The 24,053-nt window shown below is 37.7% G+C and overlaps 1 protein-coding gene across 2 annotated transcripts in view; it reads right to left on the bottom strand.

The window, feature by feature from the left end:
* The window catches only part of LOC106873150 (glycolipid transfer protein), a 42,787-nt gene extending 20,566 nt beyond the window's left edge, over positions 1-22,221 (bottom strand). Inside the window, exons 1-2 of one of the 2 annotated variants that reach the window (XM_014920376.2) lie at positions 22,011-22,221; positions 20,116-20,698 (exon numbers count right to left, since the gene is read on the bottom strand). In XM_014920376.2, the coding sequence (XP_014775862.1) occupies positions 20,116-20,224 (109 nt within the window). In that variant the 5' untranslated portion in view covers positions 20,225-20,698; positions 22,011-22,221. Of the gene's footprint in view, positions 1-20,115; positions 20,699-21,608; positions 21,757-22,010 lie in introns of those variants that run through there. The other variant, XM_014920378.2, reaches the window with a different exon arrangement.
* Positions 22,222-24,053: the final 1,832 nt, after the last annotated feature.

A 24,053-nucleotide genomic window follows, 5' to 3' on the forward strand; every position in this document is an offset into this window, starting at 1 on the left:
ATATATATATATATATATATATACTGAATTAACAGATGAATGTATGATTGCAAGATGTATTTTTATATATAGATAAGTTTGGTCAATTTTGTATATAACCTACAAATGTAATTTAATTCCTCACCTCATTCATATACTTTATTTACATTGTAATTTACTCTTTAATTTCTATTTATTTAATATCCATTACCCTAATTATATTTGCATACTATATCTTACCCACTACTAACCTGTAACCGCCTCACCTAGACACATACATTACTAATCATATTCAATCTACCATGTTGATTAAAAAAACTAACACAAATTATTAAAGAGTATATTTTTCCTCCCTCTGAAGAGATTAAGCTCAGAAGCATGATTTTATACTTATTTAACCTCACTTAACTTAATTGAAACTGCCGTAAGGGATAATGATCGATTTTTTGCTGATAATAAACTCTTATTAACTTCAATCTCTCCATTTTCTTATTCTTCATTTGCATGATTATAAACCATGGTTTACATATAAACCTGTTATTTTTATGGATTTAATCCTCTCCTCAAAATATTAGGTACTGAACCAGTATTTCCTTGGATGATACAATCCCTTCATGAGGCCAACATAACCTCTGTTTGAATTATATATGTGTGTGTGTGTGTGTGTGTGTGTGTGTGTGTGTATACATATGCACACACACATACATACATACAGAGGCATGGATAGGTACTTTGAGCCAGTGTATTCTACTATAGCCCAAGGCTGATGCAAAGCCATGTGAGGAGAATTGGTAGAAAGACACTGATACAAGTCTAACATATGTATGTAGGAATGTACATGTGTGTATGTGAGAGAGAGAGAGTAAATGCATATGGTAGTGTTTATTGCCACTGTAACATGGGTGCTCTTTAGGATCTGATGATACTGTTATTTTAATCCCAGGAAGACATCTCTTCCAGCTGGTTATCCAGTGCACTTTTGCACTCAATATTCATTGCAAGTGTGTGTGTGTATATATATATATGTGTGTGTGTGTGTGTGTGTGTAAGTATATACATATGTATGTATGTATGTGTGTGTGTGTGTGTGTGTGTGTGTAGCTATATATATGCTACACGGATGATATTTTCAATCAAGACATTGCACCTGTATCTGTTTCTGTGTATGTGCATATATTTACTCTCTTGTTGACTTTGATCAATGGTTTCACCCATTATTTTGATGCACAATTTTCTATCATTAATAACACTATTGATGTTTTTAACAATACGAGTATCCTAGTTTTATGATAAAATATAGAGAATTTTGCAACTGAACTGGTCTGATGAGTTTCAGAGTTAACAGGTAACAAAAAGAACTGATGTCAATTACCTTTTAACATAATTAAATATTCAAGGTTACAAGAAAAAAGAAAAAGATATTGCTAGTGTCATTATTTGAAATTAGCCCTTGCCAAGTTAACTGGTGGAACTTGTTTTTCTATGAAAGAAAACGAAGCTAGTAACAGTCCTTGAAGTTTTTATTTCTTAATAAAAAACATTTGCAGTGTCTCAGCATGGTCACAGTTATTAAACTGTGTAAAGCAAGCAAAAGAAAGATTTAACTTTATCAGGGCATAGGTAAAAAGTATGAATATTAAATAAAAAAAAATATGCAGATGTTAAATTTTACCAGTCTACTGATTTTAAAAGAGGGTGCTGAAAAGTTCCCGGTTTTAAGGGTGTCATAAAAAGGCCTGTTTGGAGGTCCAACCTTCTGAGTTCTTTTGCAGGGCTTAGAAAAATTAAAAGACCACTGCAATGAGTGAGAATCTGAGAGGGGAATATGTTGAATAAAATTATAATTAACTGATCCTCCTGTAATTTCTTTCATTCAAAGTGAGGAACTTTTCAGCACCCCCACCCCTCATAAGCATCAACCATATTAAAATGACAGCAATCTGTAATGAAGGCTGCAAATGTTATTTGAGTTGTTGTTCCACCTCTTTCTAAAGTATAAAACAAAATTAAAAATGAGTTATGTGGTTGTTAAGCACTATGACAGTCCTGATGAGTAGAACTATGATCAAAGACATTCCAGCTATGACCATCCCACCTTCCTTTTACAAACATCTAAATCTGTTCTCTTCACCACAAGGTTCAATCCTTGATGTGGTGTGATGGCCCTGAGAGCTATACTAGCAGTGAGAAAGTCCCTAGAAAGCCTCCAATGTTAGGTCAAAGGATAGAGGCTAGACTAATAAAGATCACCTCTTCCTTGAGGTAAAAATAGGTTTGCGTAAAGCCGACACCTCCACATAGAAATAAAGTTACAAAAACATTGATGACAACTGAAAAACCAACAAGACCTGAGAGAGGAAAGCCTTTGCTCAGGGAAACATATGACACAGTGAACCCTCAGGGGGGGATAGAAAAGAAGATGCTCTAAAAATGTCTGGAGGGAGGATTCTGAGGCTGGATACTGAAGCCAAACTGAAAAAGTGGGGATCCAACTGGAGAGAAGCAGAGAAGGACAGCCCTGAGTTGAGAATAATAGAAAAAAGTCATTGATGGCCTATGCTGCATAGGGAGCAAAAGGCTTCAGTAAGTAAATTTGCACAATCTAAAGTATCATTAAATCTTTTCTTTTTCTAAGGTGCTAAGGTGTAATTTGAAGGTGATTTGGCTGCTATTTCTAGCAAGCCAAGGGATCATTAGACACTTTCCTCATTGTCTGATAAAAGATAGATTGTGTGTGCCATGAGGATGAGAGTGACTTCAGAAGTTTCGGAGAGTAGGGACCAACTGCTTTAAGTGGTGAAGGAGGATGTGAATCCAAGTGTTTGTACCACCACAGACTACCTATTCAGGAAGTAAATGGGTATAGTGTACCCAAACATTTGGGTAGCCACACCTACCTACTGTTCTTTCTCTCTCTCTCTCTCACCAAAATACAATCATCATCATCATCATTTAACGCCTCTTTTCCATGCTGGCATGGGTTGGATGGTTTGACAGGAGCTGACCAACAGAAGGGCTGTTCAAGCTCTATGTCTGTTTTGACACGGTTTCTATGGCTGGATGCCCTCCCTAATGCCAACCACTTTACAGAGTGTACTGGGTGCTTTTATATGGCACCAGCACTTACAAGCCTACAAGATTAGGGATGCTCAGCTGGAGAGGGTTGCAAAGGACAAGCCTGTATGTAGAGGAAAGATATACACTGAACTAAGGGAAATAATTAAAATGAACCAATGACATAAATAAACTACAAGGTGATGTATTGAATGATGCCCACAGACATTTCAATTGAAGTTTCTCTTAGTTGGAGAAAGAAAACAAAAGCCTGGTGGTAACTGTTAGTAATGCTCTAAAAGGAAGGGAAGGCGCAGAAGTGGCTGTGTGGTAAGTAGCTTGCTTATCAACCACATGGTTCTGGGTTCAGTCCCACTGCATGGCATCTTGGGCAAGTGTCTTCTACTATAGCCTTGGGCCGACCAAAGCCTTGTGAGTGGATTTGGTAGACAGAAACTGAAAGAAGCCGGCGAGCTGGCAGAAACATTAGCACGCCGGGCGAAATGCTCAGTGGTATATGTATATATATATGTGTGCGTGTGTGTGTGTGTTTGTGTGTCTGTGTTTGTTCCCCTAGCATTGCTTGACAACCGATGCTGGTGTGTTTATGTCCCCATAACTTAGCGGTTTGGCAAAACGAAACCGATAGAATAAGTACTAGGCTTACAAAGAATAAGTCCCGGGGTTGATTAGCTCGACTAAAGGCGGTGCTCCAGTATGACCACAGTCAAATGACTGAAACAAGTAAAAGAGTAAAAGAGAGAGTAAGCTAGCTTAAGTTTGGTTCTGTTGATGATTTCAGAACGACACACATCTCCACAGTTGTCCATTGCATGCAAGCAAGGATTAGACTTCCCTTAATCAGTCTTTTACTTGTTTCAGTCATTTGACTGTGGCCATGCTGGGGCACTGCCTTGAAGGGTTTTAGTTGAAGAAATCGACCATGACATTTTTTTAAAGCCCAGTACTTATTCTATCAGTCTGTTTTGCCGAACCACTAAGTTACAGGGATGTAAACACACCAACACTCATTATCAAGCAATGGTTGGTGGACAGACACAAAGACACACACATATATCACCATCATCATCATTGTTTAATATCCGCCTTCCATGCTGGCATGGGTGGGACCGTTTGACAGGAGCCTGCTAGGCAGAAGCCTGCTAGGCAGAAGCCTGCTAGGCAGAAGCCTGCTAGGCAGAAGCCTGCTAGGCAGAAGCCTGCTAGGCAGAAGCCTGCTAGGCAGAAGCCTGCACCAGACTTCTGTGTCTGTTTTGACAGAGTTTTTATGGCTGGATGCCCTTCCTAACACCAACCACCCAGCAGAGTGGACTGAGTGCTTTTTACATGGCACAAGCACAGGTGAAGTCATTTTTGGTAAGGATTTTACAACTGGATGCCCTTCCAAACTCCAGCCACTTTACAGAGTGGACTGGATGCTTAAGTGGCACCTGCACTGGAAGGGTCACCAAGTAACTTGCAAGACAAAAATCTTTTGAGAGGGGGAAGGGGCATTGGAGGAGGTAATCTTATGTCAGATGATGGAAGGTTATATTGAGACAGAAACAGGTGTCTTGCTGTAGAGGAGGTACAAGGTTACCTGTCCAGAGAGAGAGAGAGAGAGAGAGAGAGATCAGGAATGAGGACAGAAACAGGTTTTCTGCCATAGAAGAGATACATGGCTACCCGAGGGAGGAGCAGGAGATAGAAAGAAAGAGAGAGTGGGAGACAGCAGTATAGAGATGGTGGCAAAATGCCAGGCATGCTCATAAGGGATGGGGGATCAGAATATAAATGGGATGGTTGAGTAAAGCAAGAGAGAGATAGATAGTGGCAAGCACCAGGTCATATCCTTGAGGTTCAAAGGTCATCATATAAGTGACAGGACATTGTCAAAGGAGCATGAGTAGAGAGTGGGGGAGGGGAATGCAGTGAATGGTGAAAACCTGGGTATAGGGGGAGGGGCAGAGGCTACCAGATAGCAATGATACAGAGAAACAGGGCCATGGGGACAGGATTGGGGAGTGAGAGTTAAGCATAATACATGAAGGAGGAAATGTGAAGGAAAGATGAAGAGATGTGGGGGTAGGGTGTGTGAAAAGTTTTGTTATGTGTGAGTGGAACACACAATGCTTCTAGAACTCAGTTTCACTGAAGTGGGCAGGTCTTCTCAAGAACCTCACATCACCAGACATCTCAGTCCATGGGGCGGTGCCTTGAAGACAAATTAACCCCAGTACTTAGTTTTTAAGTCAGGCACTTATTCTATCAGTCTCTTTTACATCACCGTAACTTAGCTGTTTGGCAAAAAGAGACCGGTAGAGTAAGATATTGATGCTATTCTGTTTGCAGTGGATGATGTTTGTTTCCCACACAAACAAAAGTTCCAGTAACAGTTTGGCAATGCATGTGAAGTCATGAATTAAATATCTTACTTGAAAACAAGGGTTGACGTAACGAAGGGCATCTGGCCATAAGATACTACCCCAGTCAGTCTCATCTTCAAGTGAGCAAGGTAAAAGATGCAAAAACAATATAACAGTTAAGAAGTTCCCTTTACAACCACGTGGTTTCAGGTTGAGTCTCACAGCACAGCACCTTGAGCAAGTGTCTTCTACTATAGCCCTGGGCCAACCAGTGCCTTGTGAGTGAATTTGTTAGCTGGAAATTGTGTGGAAGTCAATCGTATACATGTGTATATCTTTAGTCTGTGTTTGTTACATCACTACCACCTCTTGACAACCAGTGTTGGTTTGCCTATGTTCCTCTAATTCAGAAATCCAGCAGTGGAGACTGCTAAAGTAATTACTAAACTTAAAGTACTGAGGTCAATTGGTTCAAGAAACCCTTCAAGACAATGCCTGATAATGGCTGCAGTCCAATGACCGAAAAAAGGAAAAGATACACATGAAATCTTTTATTACATAACCTAAATAAATCCTTGGATCCTCCCCAATGAGAGGACATCACATTTATAACGCAGACTAAACTACATAAAAGAAAAAAAAACAAAACAGAACACAAGCCTCCTTTTCAGGGTTAGAAATTATTTCTGTTTCTGTACAGCTGCTGATTCTCACAGTTTATAAGCCACAAGCATCTCCTACTGCTACAGTACTCCCCTCGTATCTGGAACACAGCAGCAGCTGGTACAAACATACACACAAAAACAGTAGACAGAATAATTTTGTGGTATAAACACGACTACTGAATAACTGCTTAAAACTTATGATATATTGATGGAATAATGAGCAGTGTAACAAATTATATATAGATATCTCAACTGTGATATAACTATGTAACAAGTGTGTGATATACGAGGGGCATTCATTAAAGATTTCCCCTGAACCACTTCCCAAGGACTGGGATAAACGAAACTTGGCATAAGTTTTAGTCCTCCTCTACATAGCCACCACCAATGGTGACACACTTCTCTCATTGTTTTATGTAGCTGTGAAAACCTCATCTGTAGAAGTCTGTAGATTGCACCTGGAGCCAAGACTTTACCTCGGAAATAAGTTCATCATCATCCGAAAAGTGCTTTCCCTTTAAAAAAGACTTCATGGTTGGAAAGAGGTGGAAGTCAGATGGTGGTGCAAGGTCGGAAGAGTAAGGGGGATCAGGAAGCATTTCATAACCACAGGAGTGTGCTTTCATCTGGGCAACATATGCATTGTAAACTGGGGCGTTGTCTTAAATGTGGCGGACTCCTTTAGTCAACATGTCACACTTCTCTGCTTTGATGGTGTCCTGCAATTTCTGCAGCAGAGAAGCATAATATGCCCCATTAATTGTGGTGCCCTTTGCAAGAAAATCCATCATCACTACTCCACTGAGGGTTGGCCATAAGCCTTCTTTGGAGATGGTGAATTATCATGCTTCCATTGCTTCTATTGGACTTTAGTCTCAGGATCATAGTGATGGAATCAGGTTTCATCCTGTGTTTTAAGCTTGCTGAAAAAGTCTTCTTTGTTTTCTCGACACATTGCCAAAAGGGCCTGGCAGCAATTGACTTGTTTCTGCTTCAGAAAAGGGGTGAGCATCTGGGGAATCCAGCGTGCAGACAACTTCTGCATGTGCAAATGATCACGAATGATTTTTTTCCATGCACCCTACACATATCTTCACTTCTTGGATTAATTGCTGAATGTGGTGATCCTCCAAAATGTCAGCTTCCACTTTATGGACATTGTCATCATCAATGGCAGAATGTTGTTGTCCAGGAATAGGAGCAATTTTCATCGATGTCTGACCACATTTGAACTGGCAATGCCAGTGCTTGACTATATTGTATGATGGTGTATCACCACCATAAATTTCTTTCATCTCAATCAAAAGTTTTTGGTGTACAACCTTCAAGTATAAGAACCTGATCACTGATCTGCATTCAACTGCTTCCATTATAACACCCTAGTAAGGCAGCAAGCTGACAGAGTAGTTAGCACGCCTGGAAAAAATGCTTAGGGGCATTTTGTCTGCCTTTATGTTCTGAGTTCAAATTCCACTGAGGTCAACTTTGCCTTTCATCCTTTCAGGGTCAATAAATTAAGTACCAGTGAAACACTAGGGTCGGTGAAATTGACTATCCCCTCCCCTAAATTTCAGGCGTTGTGCCTATAGTAGAAAGGATTATAATACCTTAGTCCACTTCAGAAGCCGTAAAAGACAAACAAATATTAGTGAAAAACTGCAATTTACAATGTGACATGTAGGGACAGGCATGATTATACCTGTACAATTTCTGTTTCCTGCAATAACTGGAAGTGAGTCACCCCTTGTAGCTACATATACTAGAACTACAAAACACATTACATGTTACAGGTATGGAGTAGCTATGTGACATGGTAAGCAGTAGGGGAGTGTGTAGCAAAAGTATAGTAGTTAGGGTAAGGATGGAGTAGAAAAAATTCAAGGGAATTATCATTGCTAGCAACAAAATGTTTACTTGGCAACCCTCATTAGTACCAGTGTCACAAAGAAAAAGCACCCCGCACATACTGTAAAGTAGTTGATGTAAACCTTGCAGCTTGTCAGGTCCTCTGAAATTATCCAGCCCATGCCAGCATGGAAAGTGGACAATAAATGATGATGATGATGATTTGTGTACAAAATGTGATGTTAAATGGTAATGAAATATAGGTGCTGAACATGGAAGATATGCAAAGCTGGAACAAAATGCGGTAAGCATGTGCTGTTGGATGAATAATGTTAGTGTGCCTGAATGACAAAGCACAAATGAGCTGAGAGAAAAATTTGGGGTTTTTAAAGGAATTACATGTGTGCAAGAGAAGAGATTATACTGGTACAAACATGTAATGTGTATCAAAGTTCACAGTTGGATAAGTGCAAACGTTGGTGTAACCATGATGTTCCAGTGATCTGATGAGCAAGCTTTCTTCATCTACATTGATTTGTGAATATACAATTGTATAATGCAGCATAGCATGCATATTAATGCAAACATGTAAACAACCTTATTCCACACTAAAATTGTTACTACATGAAGAAGGCTGCAAAATGGCTTTAATCCTAAAGATGTCAAGTGGTTAAATATATTCATTTCTCATATCTCCTGACTTTTTACGGTTTATATACACTTCCTCATAAAGTAATTTCTTGATTGGATTTTCTGGATTTTAGCTGCATAGACACTCTGCATTACACTTCTCTGTATTGGATGACTATGTGGTCTGTTAACCATGTCCTTTGGAAGAGCTTTCTATGATAGCCATACAACTCTTGGAATCCACATCTATATATTTCTATATATATGTATCTTCTATGGTTTAACTTTTACTGAGGTCATGCTGGAACACCACCTTTCAGTGTGATTGGGTTTTTTCCCTGTACTGTTTCTGGTGAAGTAGTGTGTTGGACAGAGTAGCTCTTCTTTGTGCTTCCTGCTGCAATGTAGGTTCCTCTGATATTTCAGATAAAAAATTTCTCCAGATGCTCTTTGAAGACTTCCACATCTGTACCTTCAAAATCTCTCAAGTTGTTTGGCAGAATGTTGAATAGCTGTGGGCCCTTGAAACCCAAGCTGTTACAGTACTGGATCCTTAATCTAGATGGAAAATGCAAGATATTTGGTATTATGCAGTCTGGTAGTAGATATAGCTTTTGATTTCGAAGTTGAGAGCTAGACCTTCCAGGATCTGTATATCACTGCATATCTTTCATGCCCCCTCCCCAGAATAGAGCTTCAGTTCTTGTAGCCTCTCTCAGTAGCTCATCTGTTTTCCTGAGTCAATCTTCTTTGTGTGGTGGCACTTTATTGCCTCAAGTTCTGCCACCAGTTTGATACTGTGGTTACCACAGTTGGGAGCAGTAATCCAGATGACTGAGAATGAAAGTTCTCCATAGGAGTAGCATGGTATCCATTTTTCTTGGTTCTGAATGATCCCAGAATCCATACAGCTACTCACCTGGAGAGTGTTACCATCTAGGTAATATGCACATGGAATGTTGCATAATTACTCATGTGGATTCCCAGGTCACACACCAACTCTGACTCTGGGATTGCACTACCCTCTGGTCCTGTGTATTCCAGCTGCAGTCTTTGTGGGCCAATAGTGAAGTGCTTGAAATTTCTCAGTTTTGAACTGCATGTTCTTTTCATCAGCCCATTTTCAGGTTGCATTCAGGTTGTTTTGCAGTTTTATTGTGACAGTAGGAGGATTAGATAACTGAGATAACTGAGATAGGTTTTGGCCAGTATAGGCCCAGGTCATGTCTAACTTAATAGCACCATCTAGTGAAGTCTTTTAGATTGTAATTCACAACTTAGTCATATATGGGACACCATGGCCCACTCTAGCAAAGAGTTATTATTGTTGGAGACATATCCAGATTAGGAGGTTGGTCTGAGATTTTTTGAAGAAATTTATCCAGAGAACTTTTGAATTTTCAGGTATCTGTTTCTGTTTTGATTATTTTGGTATAATATTAAAGAGAGCTGGACTGGTTGAGGTAAAGTAGTTGTGTCATAATGTTATGTGTCTTGAGTTCGATTTTTGTAGTGGGTGGATTTTAAAATTGATGCCAACATCATTTGTGCAATATTGATGGAATATTTTCCACATCACACAAATGATGTACCACTCACAGTGGTATTGGAGAGAGTAGAGATTGAGTTTTTTTTAGTCGACCCCTATAGTCAATTGACTCATTCTGGCAGTTACTACATCTGGCCCTTTTTCTCGGTTGTCTTCATTCAGTCTTGTCACCAGATAGTAGAAGAGCAGGAAGAGAGAGTGAGTGTAGTTGTTGTGCAATACTACCTCACCTTAAAAATCTTGCAGTGCAGCTTTACTTTTTCTTTTCATTGGAAGTTTTGTGGCAATGACAACAGAGGCATAAGCTGAAAGCTCTCAGTCACAAACTCACACACAAGCTAGCTCAGGGTATTTGACTGTTGCTTGATAAACAGCTGTTCAGTCTAAGAGACCAACAGAATATGTACCAGGCTTAAAGAAAAATAAACAAGTACTGGGGTTGATTCATTCAACTAAAAATTCTTCCAGGCAGTGCCCCAGTATGGCCACTGTCTAATGAATAGAACAAGTAAAAGATAAAAGATATTTATGTATGTATTGCTATATATATGTATGTATATCTCCGGATAATTAACATGTACTTTTCCTTAAAGGTATGTCAACTTCGGAGAATTCTTGATTATTGAAATTATGTCACCGAGCTGGTCTTAATTGCTATTTGGTAATTATGGCATATCCTTTAGAAGCAAAGACAATTTTAATAGAACCAAGAATTTATGTTGTAGAGTATTTGCTATACCTGTATTTGTCTGTGTTGTTCCAATACATGCCACTCACAACTCTAAATTATTTCTCTCAGCTCATTTTGCTTAATGAATGCAAATCAGCTTGACTATAAATGTTTTCTGGGGTTTTTTTTCCATACAAATCTAAGTCCATTGGCTACCAGAGATAAGTTTGGGCAACTGATGCACTGATGACACTTATTGAGGCAGAAACGGGTCTAGGACTGTCTTCTTATCTCTAGATAAGCCTTGTTGTGCTGACAATAAGATGGAAGCAGGGAAAATAATTCTAGTGTTGGTTGCCTGGCTAACTATGCAGCTTTCCAGCAAAAAAACAAGGTGCTTGGTATTGACAATGGGAGCCAACTTGAAGTGAGACTAAGGGGAAAGAGAAGTTACACTGAAGCTTTAGTATGCAGCAATTGCTTTTAAACCCATTGAAGAAGACCACATTGGCAACAAAATAAAATGTGTTTGCATATGTTTGTGTTGTGTGTGAGTAGTTTTTATTTTTATACACACACACAGACACACATCCAAGATGTCAACGTTGATATTTTTACAGAAATAGAATGTATAGATGTACCAAATGATACAATACTCTTCAGCAGACTACAATATTAATTGCAAATTTAAACTTTGAATTCACATTCGTCCTCAAAAAGGTTATTGTTTGGAGTTGTAAATGAATGGAACAGTCTGGAGGAACATGGGATGAATTATGTGGAGCATTTAAGAATTTTCTTTGTATCCAACAATGTGGAAGGCAATAAGAAATACTATTGTCTATGGTTGATAAACAATTCTTTAATTCTTTAAGGTCTATCCTATAATAAACTGGGTGAAAAAAATATTTTTATGAACTCTGTCAGCTCATGGAGAAACATGTTCACCCTGTTCCTAATGTAATTCATGAGCAGTTTTTGTTATATTCTTTCAGAACATGTAAGGCTACCCACAAGATGAATCTGAAAATTCATTCATAAACTGCCAGAGAAATGTGAATGCTTCTGTTGTGGAAACACCAACCATCTTACTAATGTGTGTTCTTTCAAAAATAGGGGAGGTTTTGTGCACAAACACGTTGGACATACTCATTGCAGATGTAGGCAATTCAGTGAGAAAAGGAAGGATGTCAGAAAGATCTGTAGTAAATAACATGGATGAGAAGGAAGATGGCTGTTGGACATTGTCACAGCTGTATTGACAATTTTATCCCGCCACCTGATGTTAAGAATTTTTCACAGGCATGTTAGATGAAAGTAGTTAAGCTTTTGGCATGTTACAACAACTTTGTATTTGTCAAGTTTTATTTTTATAGTCAGACCAGGTCTTTAACACACATTGTTATGAAGATATCCAAATGCAAAGCTGATTTTTGCTATACTTGTGTCCACTTCATTATCAATGTAAAGACTGATTGACAGTGGTTCAATGTAAGGTTTTCCTGGAGTGGGTTGTTAGATGACTCCAGTGTGTTTGATAGTGATTGTGAAACTGAAGCTATCACAAGCTGAAGCAAAGCTGTCTAAGTTCTGTTGAAGATTTGCTTTCAGAACACAATCATCCACAAAAAGGAACTCCTTTGTGGTAGTGATCCTGGTTTCAGTCTCAGCTTTTTGGTAGCTGGTGATAAAAAGACCACCATCTTAGCTGTATCTGATGAGATGCCAAGTGTTTCACGGGAGAATACATCATGAAACACTGCACTAAACATCAAGCTGAAAAACAGAAGTGCCAGAATGCAACCTTGTTTCACACCATTGGTTATTGTGAAAAGTGCTGAGAATTTTCCATCATTCAAGACACGAGCTTGCACACCATCTTGAAATTTATATGTCATATTAATGAACTTGTCTGCTTACAGTATCAAAAGCCTAGACCAGATTGATGAATATAGTGTAGAGATCTTGATTTTGTTCCTGACATTTTTATTGAAGCTGTCATGCAACAAGGATCATGTCCATGGTCCCACAAGATTCTTGGAAACCACATTGACAGTTGGGAAGAAGCCCAGATTCAAGATGTTTGAGTCAATTGAGCAGGACTTGCATTAGGATTTTTCCTGCAAATGGCATGAGTGATATGTCCCTGTAGTTGTTACAATGAAGGCCATTTTCTTTTCTTTTATAGAGGTGTATGATGCAGACATCTTTGAATTCTTATAGAATTTGTTTGTGCTCCAACATTGTAGCAAACAGTGCAAATAGTTTATCCTGTATTCTCTGTCCACCATGTTTGTAGATCTCAGCAGGAATTGTATCAGACCCAGCAACTTTACCATCGGTCAGTCATTTAAAAGTCAATTGAAAATCTCATCAAGTGTATGTGGGTCACTTAAATGATAGTGGATACATGAGGTAGCTGGTTTACTGCCTCTACAATTATATGAAAGGGGTAATTCAAGAAAGAATCAAATTGTTCTGCCCATTGCCTTAATATCAGTGATTTCTTTGTTAGGTGACAGTTCTTTTTTTTTTTACCATTTCATAGTAGCCTTTAATGTCTTATCTCAAGCAGGTTGTGCATTTCCCTAGCTCATTGCTGAATTCACTCATTTTCCATAGTTCTGAGTTCTTTCTACAGTAGATGACAATAACTTATATAGGCTGATTCATTTCCTTGTGTGTTGTTTGCAAGAAACTTTTGGTGTAATTATTTCTTCCTGTTTAACAACTCTGCTATTTCATCATCATTCTCATAAAACCAGCCTTGATGTTTATGTTCTATTTCCCTTAACACTTCGAGTGAGGATACATAGTGTCTTGGAATTTGACCCACTTATCCTCAATGGAAAGATCCAAGTTATCTAATGAGCAGATTACTGTATCTTCAAGCTTAGTCTGCTTATCCTTGGATCTAAGTTTGTTGAGGTTCAGAGCAGTTTTTGTTTGTTTATCTTGTGGTCATCTGCTCTTCTCTATTTCGAGTTTGCACTTGATTAACAATAGGTGGTGGTTGGTCCGGCAATTGATACCACACAAAGGCTTGGCAACATATATGTTGTATCAATCTTTCTGATGAGAAATGATGTAGACAGTCAAATGCCAGTGTTTAAAGCAGGGGTGCATCTAAGACATGCAGTTCTTAGGAAGGGAGTTTTAAAGTGGTGTTCATCAAGAATAACTGGTTCACAGTACAAAACTGGGGTAAAAGTTTACCCCTGGAATCACAGTTGCCAATGCCATTAGTTCTTAACACACTCTGCCATGTCCTGTGATCAGTCCTGGCACTGGTAAGATGAGTTTTTCTATTTGAGGAATGGCTGAAATTAGTGATGACAGACCTTTGCAGAACTTCATGTTGGATGTTTGGTCAAGGGTCATCATAAGGGCACAGCAGCTTACAAGGTTGACAAAACTGTCTTATTGATAATCTCATAATCCTAAGCTAATCATTCATGGCTTTTGGGAGACTTTTTGCTTGGCTATTTTTAACAGCAAAAGCTACACCAGCTTTGCACTTGTCATCTTTATCCATCCCTGACCAGTAGAATGTGTAGCCTGCCCCATTTACCTTCAGCTGCCCAATTTCTGGTAGTTTGTTTTACTGAGAGCAGCTATGTCAATATTAATCCTCATTATCATTTAATGTTTGTTTTCCATGCTGGCATGGGTCAGATAGCTTGGTAGGAGTTGGTAAGGCCAAGGGCCGCACCAGGTTCCATAGTCTGTTTTGACTTGGTTTCTACAGCTTGATGCCCTTCCTAATGTCAATCACTTTACAGAGTGTACTGGGTGCTTTTTACATGACATCATCACCAGTACTTTTTGCATGGTACCAGCACCAGTGCTTTGTACTTCAATAATTATTTACTGGCAAGGGCTGATCTTCTTGCAGCTCTATCTATTGTGCTGTTGTCAAGTAAAGTGCATACATTCCATGCACCAAGCTTTAGTGGTATACGTCATGTCCTAATATCATGACTGCAATATTAGGATTCCATCAGCCATGATCTGTTGACCAGGAAGGAATGAAGCAGCAATTTTTGAAAGGACACTTTTTGTCACCTTTTTCTTGTTCTAGTGAGTTGAGAATAGTGTGTTCTTGAATAGGATTGCTCAGAAACACCAACACTAGTTGTCAAGCAGTGGTGGGGAACAGACATGAACACACACATATACATATATATATAAAAGAGACCACTAAGTGGACTGGTAATGTGCTAGAACATTCCAGTGACCCACATTAGCAGTCCACTTAGTGGTCTCTTTTATATACACATATACTATAATCCTTTTGAGATCTCAGAAAATTTTTTCTGAATCTTCTGATTCTTTTAATGTGCTGGTTTCCTGGTATTAAATTGATATTAATTAATATAAAATGTTTACCCTATTATATATATATATATATATATATATATATATATATATAAGTAACAGTAGAGGTACAGGTGTCAATTCATTACAGCTGTTACTAATGACTCCTTTAATTGATTAATGAAATCATTACATCATTGTAAATCAAAATGGTTTAACATAGATTTAAATCTATGGAGCAAAACATTTACAGTGATTCTGCAACTATTTCAGTTGACAATGGATTTACCATATGTACTAATTACAGGAGGGTAACGATAAGACATTAAGTATTAAATATAAGGTAAATAATTAAAAATTATTTGAAATATATAACGAACTAGCAGAGATACCCGGCGTTGCCCGTGTTACATGCAATGGAAGAATTAGACTTTTCTGTTATATTTTCTCTAATGTACTGGAATACCTATAATTCGATTCCCTCTTTACACACCGTAAAAAAATTCTAATCATGACACATGTATCCCATACTACTGATCTTTATGCGCAGATACCAAAATTCCAGTCTTATGGAACCTGTTAAAACGGTTTTGCTCCTGAAAAATAAGAGGTCATGGAGCTCTAAAATGTGGGAGTTAAGGCCCCTATTGGGGGTGGGTGTCTTAATGTCAACCAGAGAAGTTGAATTGTTGAGAATCTTTTTGACTTGGGTGTTATATCTATTGTTTGAATTTCTTTGAAATAGGAAATATATGTATGTTCACTGGGTTTGTAAAAGAGAGCAAAGCTACAGGAAACCAAAAGACAGAAGATCACAATAAGCAATCAGCTACCCTACCCTAGTCGTTACTACTCCCCAACGTAGAATTCCTCATCATACAGGTGACAGGCACAGCCATAACATGCATTATGGATCTATAACAATTGGAAAGGTGTGACCCAACTGAAATAAACATTAACAACTGTGTGACATGAGGGCTAAGGGGAAATGAAAGTGTCACCTCTGGAGTTTGCAACTGACCACTATACCAATAGGTAACTGGACAGAATAAATTTACAATCTATAAATGTCTTTGAATAACCAGTCACTCATCTGGGAATGCCTTGAAATCAATGTTACCACTTGAGGACTATGTGTGACCCAGTGATAATAAAAAGACTCAAAGGAGGTCTGGAAGGAAATAACGTTACTCAACACTTTGCAACTGAATCAGTGGAAGCCTCTCATTTACTTGACAATTTATGCACCACATTGCAGAAATCACAATGTAAGTATATCTCAAAGCAAACTCTTACACTGTTGTACCATTGAATTACAAATAATGCTCATCTTTTGTGCTCAGGTAACTCTACAGCTTCGAAGAGCACAACTGTATTCATTTTTGCTTAGATAAAATGACAAAATTGTGGGTGTTAAGTCCCCATGAAGAGGTCTTTCTAACTTCTAAGAAGATGAAATTTTAGAAATATTACTTCATTTGTGTCTAATATCTATGGTTAAAATTTCATCAACAGCAAAAATATATGAATTTTCATGGGGGTTATGGCCCTTATGCATAGAATATAATTACCAAATTTCAGAAAAATCCATTCAGTACTTTTGATCTAGTTTTGGATCATAAAAAACAACTAAATTTTAGGAGTTAAGGCCCCCATTAGGGGTCTTACAATCCTCATGAGAAGAGGAAAGTTTGAAAATACATCCTGATGTGTGTCAATTATCCATGGTTGAAATTTCATCAACATTGAAAATTTATGAATTTTCATGGGGGTTCTGCCCCCTTTAAGCTATCTCAAATTCAAACCAAACATATTGCATTATACCTGCCCTTACGCATTGAATCTAAGTTCCAAATATCATAAGCATCCATTCAGTAATTTTGGTCCATGAAATTGTATGAAACACACAGCATTACCCTTCTCCCTAAGCTTGGATTTTGTGTTCCAAATTTCATTAGGATTGGTGCAGTAGTTTTCGAATGTATAAGTAACACACAAACACACATAAAGACATTGACTTTTATATAATACATATGAATATACACATATAAAACTCTGATTTTCTTAAGGGAGAATAATATGCTATATTTATGTAAAAGGGGGGAAATTTTTATCCAATATCACCAGAGATTTTCCACACAGATTAGTAGTTATTGTGCAATGGAAAGGCAGATTATACCAGATTACATCACCTTTCTTAGTATTCCTATTTTTCAGTAAGTGGTCCCTATCAGCCCTTGTTACCTTTTGAACTCCCTGATAGGCCCTTATTTATGGTATTACCATAAGTATTTCCCTTATTGTAAGTATTGAACAAATTCCTCCCATCTAGATCTTTACTTATAGTATGCATACCAGACATTCTTCTACCCTTAGCACCCATTCCATTATTGCTATAATTCTGGCCCATAATTCCAATAAGACATCTTAACCCATCCCTACAAGATCTATCTGCTAGGTTAGTTGCTCACTTGGCTCTATATTCATTTTTATTATGTTCAGCAGATTCAGTTGGATTTTAAGAATTACTAGTACAGTCAATATTCATAAGTTCCTTATTAATAATGTTCGATTTAGTCTTAATTATCTGACTATTAAGTTGTTATTATAGTCTTTCAAACTTTGAGTTTTGAAGAATAATATCCTGTTTGTATCCTGTCTGAGAGCAGAGTTATAAAAGTGTGAGTAGCTGATAATAGTGTAATTCTTTTCGAAATTCCCTTTATGACTAATACACTAGTGGGGTTATTTGAGGATCTATTCACATACTGGGTAACTTCCTCCAGTTTTCTATATGGATAATATAAACCAGAATTCAGATGAAATGTAACATCTAAGAAATTTACTATTTTTGTGTTGCATTCAGAAGTGAGCCCTAAGTTAAAGGTTTTGAAAAATTTCCTAATTTTTTCCCAAGTTCTTTCTATGACAACCTTACTATTATTTGGCATAATAAATAACAAGTCATCCCTATATAACAAGTCATCCCTATATAGACCACCCCACAGACCAGGGAACTCCCTACCAAGACAGTGTAGGAGGTAGGCACCAACTAAATCTGTAACCTGGGCTGAGTCGCTTTAACCCATGATAATATCAAAATTATCAGGAGTGTTGCTTCTCGTCCACAGTTTACCTTCAAATTCAATAATGATTTTCTTAGTTAAAAGAATTATATCTATTTTATCCCTAGTCGAAGGAGAGAAATCCTTATAAAAAAACAGGGCCGTATTAAGGAGAATAGGGTAAATACTAGAACAGTAAGTGTTTATGTCAAATTGAATGAAAGAATACTTACTTAAATTGCTAATTGAGGTAAACCAGTGTGCTATTTCTGTCAGTATTACACCATAATTTAAGAAATAATTTTGGAATTAAAAGAGATATAACACTATCCAGAATGGATGTATAAAGCCGACCAATATCAGATCTAGTAAGACATAGAAGCCTAACAGAAGGATTATCCTGAAAATTCTTTTTATGGTCCTTGAGGTTGATTTTAGGTTCACATAGCTTGATGGGTTCCATTCAGTCCACCAAGTTAAGGTCCATCATAATTTTTTTTAGCTTCTGAGATAATCTTAAAGGGGTTAGCCTTCTATAAGTACTGTAGTCTAATCTAAATAAGTTCCCTGTCTTATCTGCTGGCACAGGCAATCCTAGTTTATTCCTAAATGATTTCATAAAGTCTTGTATTTTCATCAGATATGGGTTCCTACTAAGTGGGTTACTCATCTATATTTCATTCACCTGTCTTGGAATCTGTCCTTCGTAAATATTATGGACCATATATCTAATATAATGTACATGTCTGAACAGCTCAAGAGCAGATTTCTTTACCCAGTTGGGGCTAATTGTCTACATACACTGCAAGAATATCATTTGACCAGTACTTATGTACCAAGTTTGATATTTACATAATACTGTTGTGTGTGTATATTATTCCTACCTAAGGAGGTGCCTCAATTTAAGTACCTAATTCAACTGAATCTTATATATATACACACACACATATACATATATATATTCAGATGAATATGGTACTTAAGTTGAGGCACCAGAATTTAGTACGGTATTATCCATACAATTTCAAAATAAGGTGATTATAATCAAAATATTTTGATTTTATATATATATATATATATATATATACACACACACACACACACACACACGATGGGTTCTTTTCAGTTTCTGTCTACCAAATCCACTCACAAGGCTTTAGTCAGCTCAAGGCTATAATAGAAGATACCCTAGCTGCCATGTCTTGGGGACTGAAGCCGGAACTATGTAGTTGGGAAGCATGCTTCTTCACGTAGCCACGCTTGGGGATGCATTTTGAAACATATGAAATGCTTTCAAAATGTCATTATTTGGTTTGAATTCAATATTACAAATTATATATCTATCTATATACACACACACATACATAAGCAACTATCTACCTATATACACATGTTTAAATATTTTACTTTTATACACACTCACATCGTATTTACTGGAGTACAATGCCATCTTATAAATTGTGCAATCCTTACTTTTTCACCTTAACATCAATAATATATTTTAGTTTTTTTTTCTTCTACACTCGAGTATAATGCTACCCCTCTGTTTTGTACTAAATTTCTCGCCTCACACAAAAGTAAATATGGTATCTATTTTCCAAAATGATTTGTGTTGACAAAATAGTTAGAGCATTACTAAGATAAAATATTTTGTGGTATTATCGCTCTGAGTGGATTGATTTCAAATCTTGCTGAGATCAACTTAACATTTCATCCACTCCAGAATCAATTTAATCATCTATATCCCTTCCCTCACAAATGTGTTGTACCTGCGATAGAAATGATTATCATTGTCATTAACGATCCTTTATCCTTCCATCGTTAATTAAAAAAAATAAGGTACTTAATAAAGTACTAAGGTCTGTTTAGAACGACATTACTTGTTTCTTTTAGAACTATTGGAAATCGTTTAAAAATTTATAATAGCAATAAATTTAGTTTTAAATATTAGTAAAAAAAAAAAAAAGTTTCTTACCTAAAAATTTGACGATGTGTCGGCTGGCCCGAAGAAGTTGGATAACTTCTATGTGGCCTTGGTCAGTAATTGCAGGGAATAAATACGTGGAATCACCGAAAAATGTCATTCTGGTAACGAAGAGCTGTCGTTGTTTGTATTGTTAAGTCATATGTATATATTCACACCTATATATGTATAAACCTCCTCTCCCTCTCTATGTATGTATGTGTGTGTGTCTATATATATAGTCTTACAGTATATTACTGGTTATAGCATGTAAACTGGTCAGAATGTTATACACACCGTGATTTTTCGTCCTAATAATCTTCTGGTTTTTGCCTTCTTTGAAATATGTTTTTCGGATTGTTAATCACAATAGACATGGGTGGTTTGGGTTTTTGTCTACCTTTTCTATCTCTCCAGATTTCTTTGCCGACTTGTGGCTACGTTTCTTAGTTTTACTGGAGTTCCGACTGAGCACAGAGTCTGTTTGTTCGTAGTCTTGAAGTTTTTTTGTTTTTTTTTCTATCTATTATTTATTTTGTACTTTTCTCGTCTCGTCCGTCTGATTCGGCTTTTAACCAATACGGTAGACAACTGCCTGTGAAAGCATAATAGATAAAAGAATGTAAAGTAGTTATATATATCAAATGATAAATATGGTATACAACGTACTACTACTATCTATTAAGAAAAAGAGAACTCGATACTTATATTGATAAAAAGTTTAGTGGGATTTGGCACCTCACAAGTGACACTTATTCATCCCAGATGGGAATCTCCGGGCGATAATTATATATATATATAAATTAAGCGCTAAGCTAATACATTTGTTAAAACTTGTCCCCCGCGCGTAGTCTTCTTTGTGCTTATTACCATGTGTTGCGAGATAAATGGATGGTGTGTATAATAAGCCCACGTTAAAGTCGTGGGCCAGTCTGTCTTATGGGTTGTATTAAGAACTTACTCCAGCTGTGTTCTTCCTTTTTTTAAATTAAAGATGAAGTATGCATTTTAAGGAAATGTGGCTGCTATTTCTAACATGTCAAGTGACAAGCAGAGACATCTACGTTACCTTGAGGGTGTGTGTATATGAAATTCTACACGCTTATATTATACAAAGAGTAACTGTTGGAGTATATTAAGGTAGCCAGATGTAAACATGTCAGAACAATGTAGATAGACTGGGCGTGTGTGTACGTATGTATGAAGACAGAAAAACAGACGGATAGATAAACAGATAGGTAGGTAGACAAAGATAGTTAATAAAACAATTAGACAGATACAAATAAGTAGGCAGACACAGATCGATGTTTACTTAATGCTTCCTTAATATTTTGCCAACCTGTTTTACAAAGTATCCCTGAAGGGGTTTGGTATCTGATAGGACAGCACCAAATCACATGAAACATTATCCGAATATATCCAATGTGTTAACCTACGTTTGAAACAAAGGAAGATATTCACAGAAATAGTAATACAAAATAACGTAAACGAGAGAAGGGGAATACCTCTTTCGTGAAAGAATGGGTTGTAAAAATGGGTGGTGCCGGTTCGTAAGGGTTAAAAGGAGGAAGAGGAGAAAAGTGAAAGAAAGGGAGATATAGTAAAATAACAATGGGAGAAAGAGAGAGAAAGTAAACTTATACAGTTAAGGAGTGAGGGAAGAGTAACAGGCATTTAGATATACCAATATAATAAGGATGGATGGGAAGCAGAGATAGAAGCAAAGGAAATAAGAGAGTAAGAGGTGAAATTAAAATATAAATAGGCACAGTGGGAGAAGAGAGTAGCTATAACAGCTTTAATAGACGAGACAAGAAGAATGGAATATATATTGGAGAGCTTTACAGCCTCTAAAGTTACATACATACATACAACAAGAGGATGGAATTAACAGGTTTTACAAATACATTTGTTTCAGTGCAGTGTGGTAACAGCCGCAAGTTGCTGAGTTTTTCCGTCTCATACTATTTATCGGTTACCATTTACTTGATTCAGTCATTAGACTACAGTCGTGCTGGGTCAACGCCGTGATGAACTTTAAGTCGAATGAATCGACCCAGTATTAATTTTTAAAAAGACTGGTACTTATTTTATTGCTTTCTTTTTCGCCGAACCGCTATGTTACGGGGACGTAAATAAACCAACACCGGTTGCCAACCGGTGATGGGGACAAAAACACGCACACATATATCGATTACGGGCTTCTTTTAGTTTCCGTCTACCAAATCCACTGACAAGGTGTTAAGCAGTGGAACTGAACCTGGAACCATGCAGTTGGGATGTAAGCTTCTTACCACACAGCCATGACTGCGTTTATTGCATAAACTATTTCATAAATAATTACATAAATAGATATGATCCAGCACCGGCTGTGTGCCAATACATCATCAGGTTGGTTGCTTTTTAAAGCACTGAATAAATTAATAAATAAATTCATATATTGTTATATTTTGGGATGGTCGGTTTTTTACTAGTCAAATAAATACACGTTCTTCACTCGTTTCTTTATTGTTCTTATTTTATCTTAAGTCCATCGTCTGGAAATCTTTCGTCACACCTGTAAACTCTTCAGCAACTCTTCCATCCCACGTGTCTCCTTCTGTTCTGTTTATCCATTCTGTCTTTTTATGATGTATATCCTTATCTGCACTGATGCTACATTTCTGGTAAGACACCTGCAGGAGAAATTCCTAGCCAAAGATAAACCTCTGTACATGGCTTTCGTTAACATGGAGAAAGCCTTTGATAGAGTACCCCGATCCCTTATCTGGTGATCAATGTAGAAACTAGAGATAGATGAGTGGTTGGTGAGAGCTGTACAAGCCATGTAAAGGGATGCTGTCAGTAAGGTGAGGGTTGGCAACGAGTATAGTGAAGAATTCTAGGTAGATGTTTGGGTTCACCAAGGATCAGTCCTCAGCCTTCTCTTGTTCATCATAGTCCTCCCGGCAATAATGGAGGAATTCCAGACAGGCTGCCTCTGGGAGCTCCTCTATGCTGACGACCTTGCTCTAATAGCTGAATCACTACTTGAACTAGAGGAAAGGTTTCAAGTGTGGAAGCAAGGTCTAAAATCAGAGGAACTTGGAGTCAATCTAGCAAAAAACCAAAGTCTTAGTAAGTAAGAAGCAGACAAATCATAAATCCCTTCAGGTATGGCCCTACTCAATCTGCAGAAAAGTAGGTAGAAACTCCATAAGATGTACCCGGTGTAAGCTATGGACTGAGAAGATAGTTTTTGTGTGTGGCAGATGCACAGGGACAATAAATACCAAAGATATACAGGAAACAGATTCCATCACATGCCAGAGTGAAAAACTAGTAGTTGATAGCTTCCATTACATAAGTGATCAAGTCAGTAGCGGAGATGGATACTGTGAGAGTGTGGCTGCTAGAATAAGAATAGGGTGGATAAAGTTCAGAGAGCTCCTACCTCTGCTGGTAACAAAGGGCCTCTTGCTCAGAGTGAAAGGTAGACTGTATGATGCCTGTGTACGAACAACCATGTTACATAGCAGTGAAACATGGGCTGTGACTGCCGAGGACATGCATAGGCTTGAAAGAAATGGTGCTAGTATGCTCTGCTGGATGGGTAATGTCAGTGTACATGACAGAGTGCAAGCACCCTGAGAGAAAAGTTGGACATAAGAAACATCAAATGTGCAAGAGAGACAACTGCACTGGTATGGTCATGTGTTGCATATGGATGAGGACAGCTGTGTGGAGAAGTGTCACACCCTAACAGTAGAGGGCGCCTGTGGAAGAGATAGACCCAGAAAGACCTGGGATGAAGTGGTGAAGCACGAACTTTAAATGTTGGGCTTCACAGAGACAATGACAAGTGACCGATACGTTTGGAGATGTGCTGTGCTTCAGGAGACCTGGATAGCTAAGTGAGATCGTATCTGTGGCCAATGCCAGTGTTGCATAAGTGGCCCATTTAAAAGTAC

The sequence above is a fragment of the Octopus bimaculoides genome, chromosome 25 (genome assembly GCF_001194135.2).
Source record: "Octopus bimaculoides isolate UCB-OBI-ISO-001 chromosome 25, ASM119413v2, whole genome shotgun sequence".
Classification (NCBI taxonomy): Eukaryota; Metazoa; Mollusca; class Cephalopoda; order Octopoda; family Octopodidae; genus Octopus; species Octopus bimaculoides.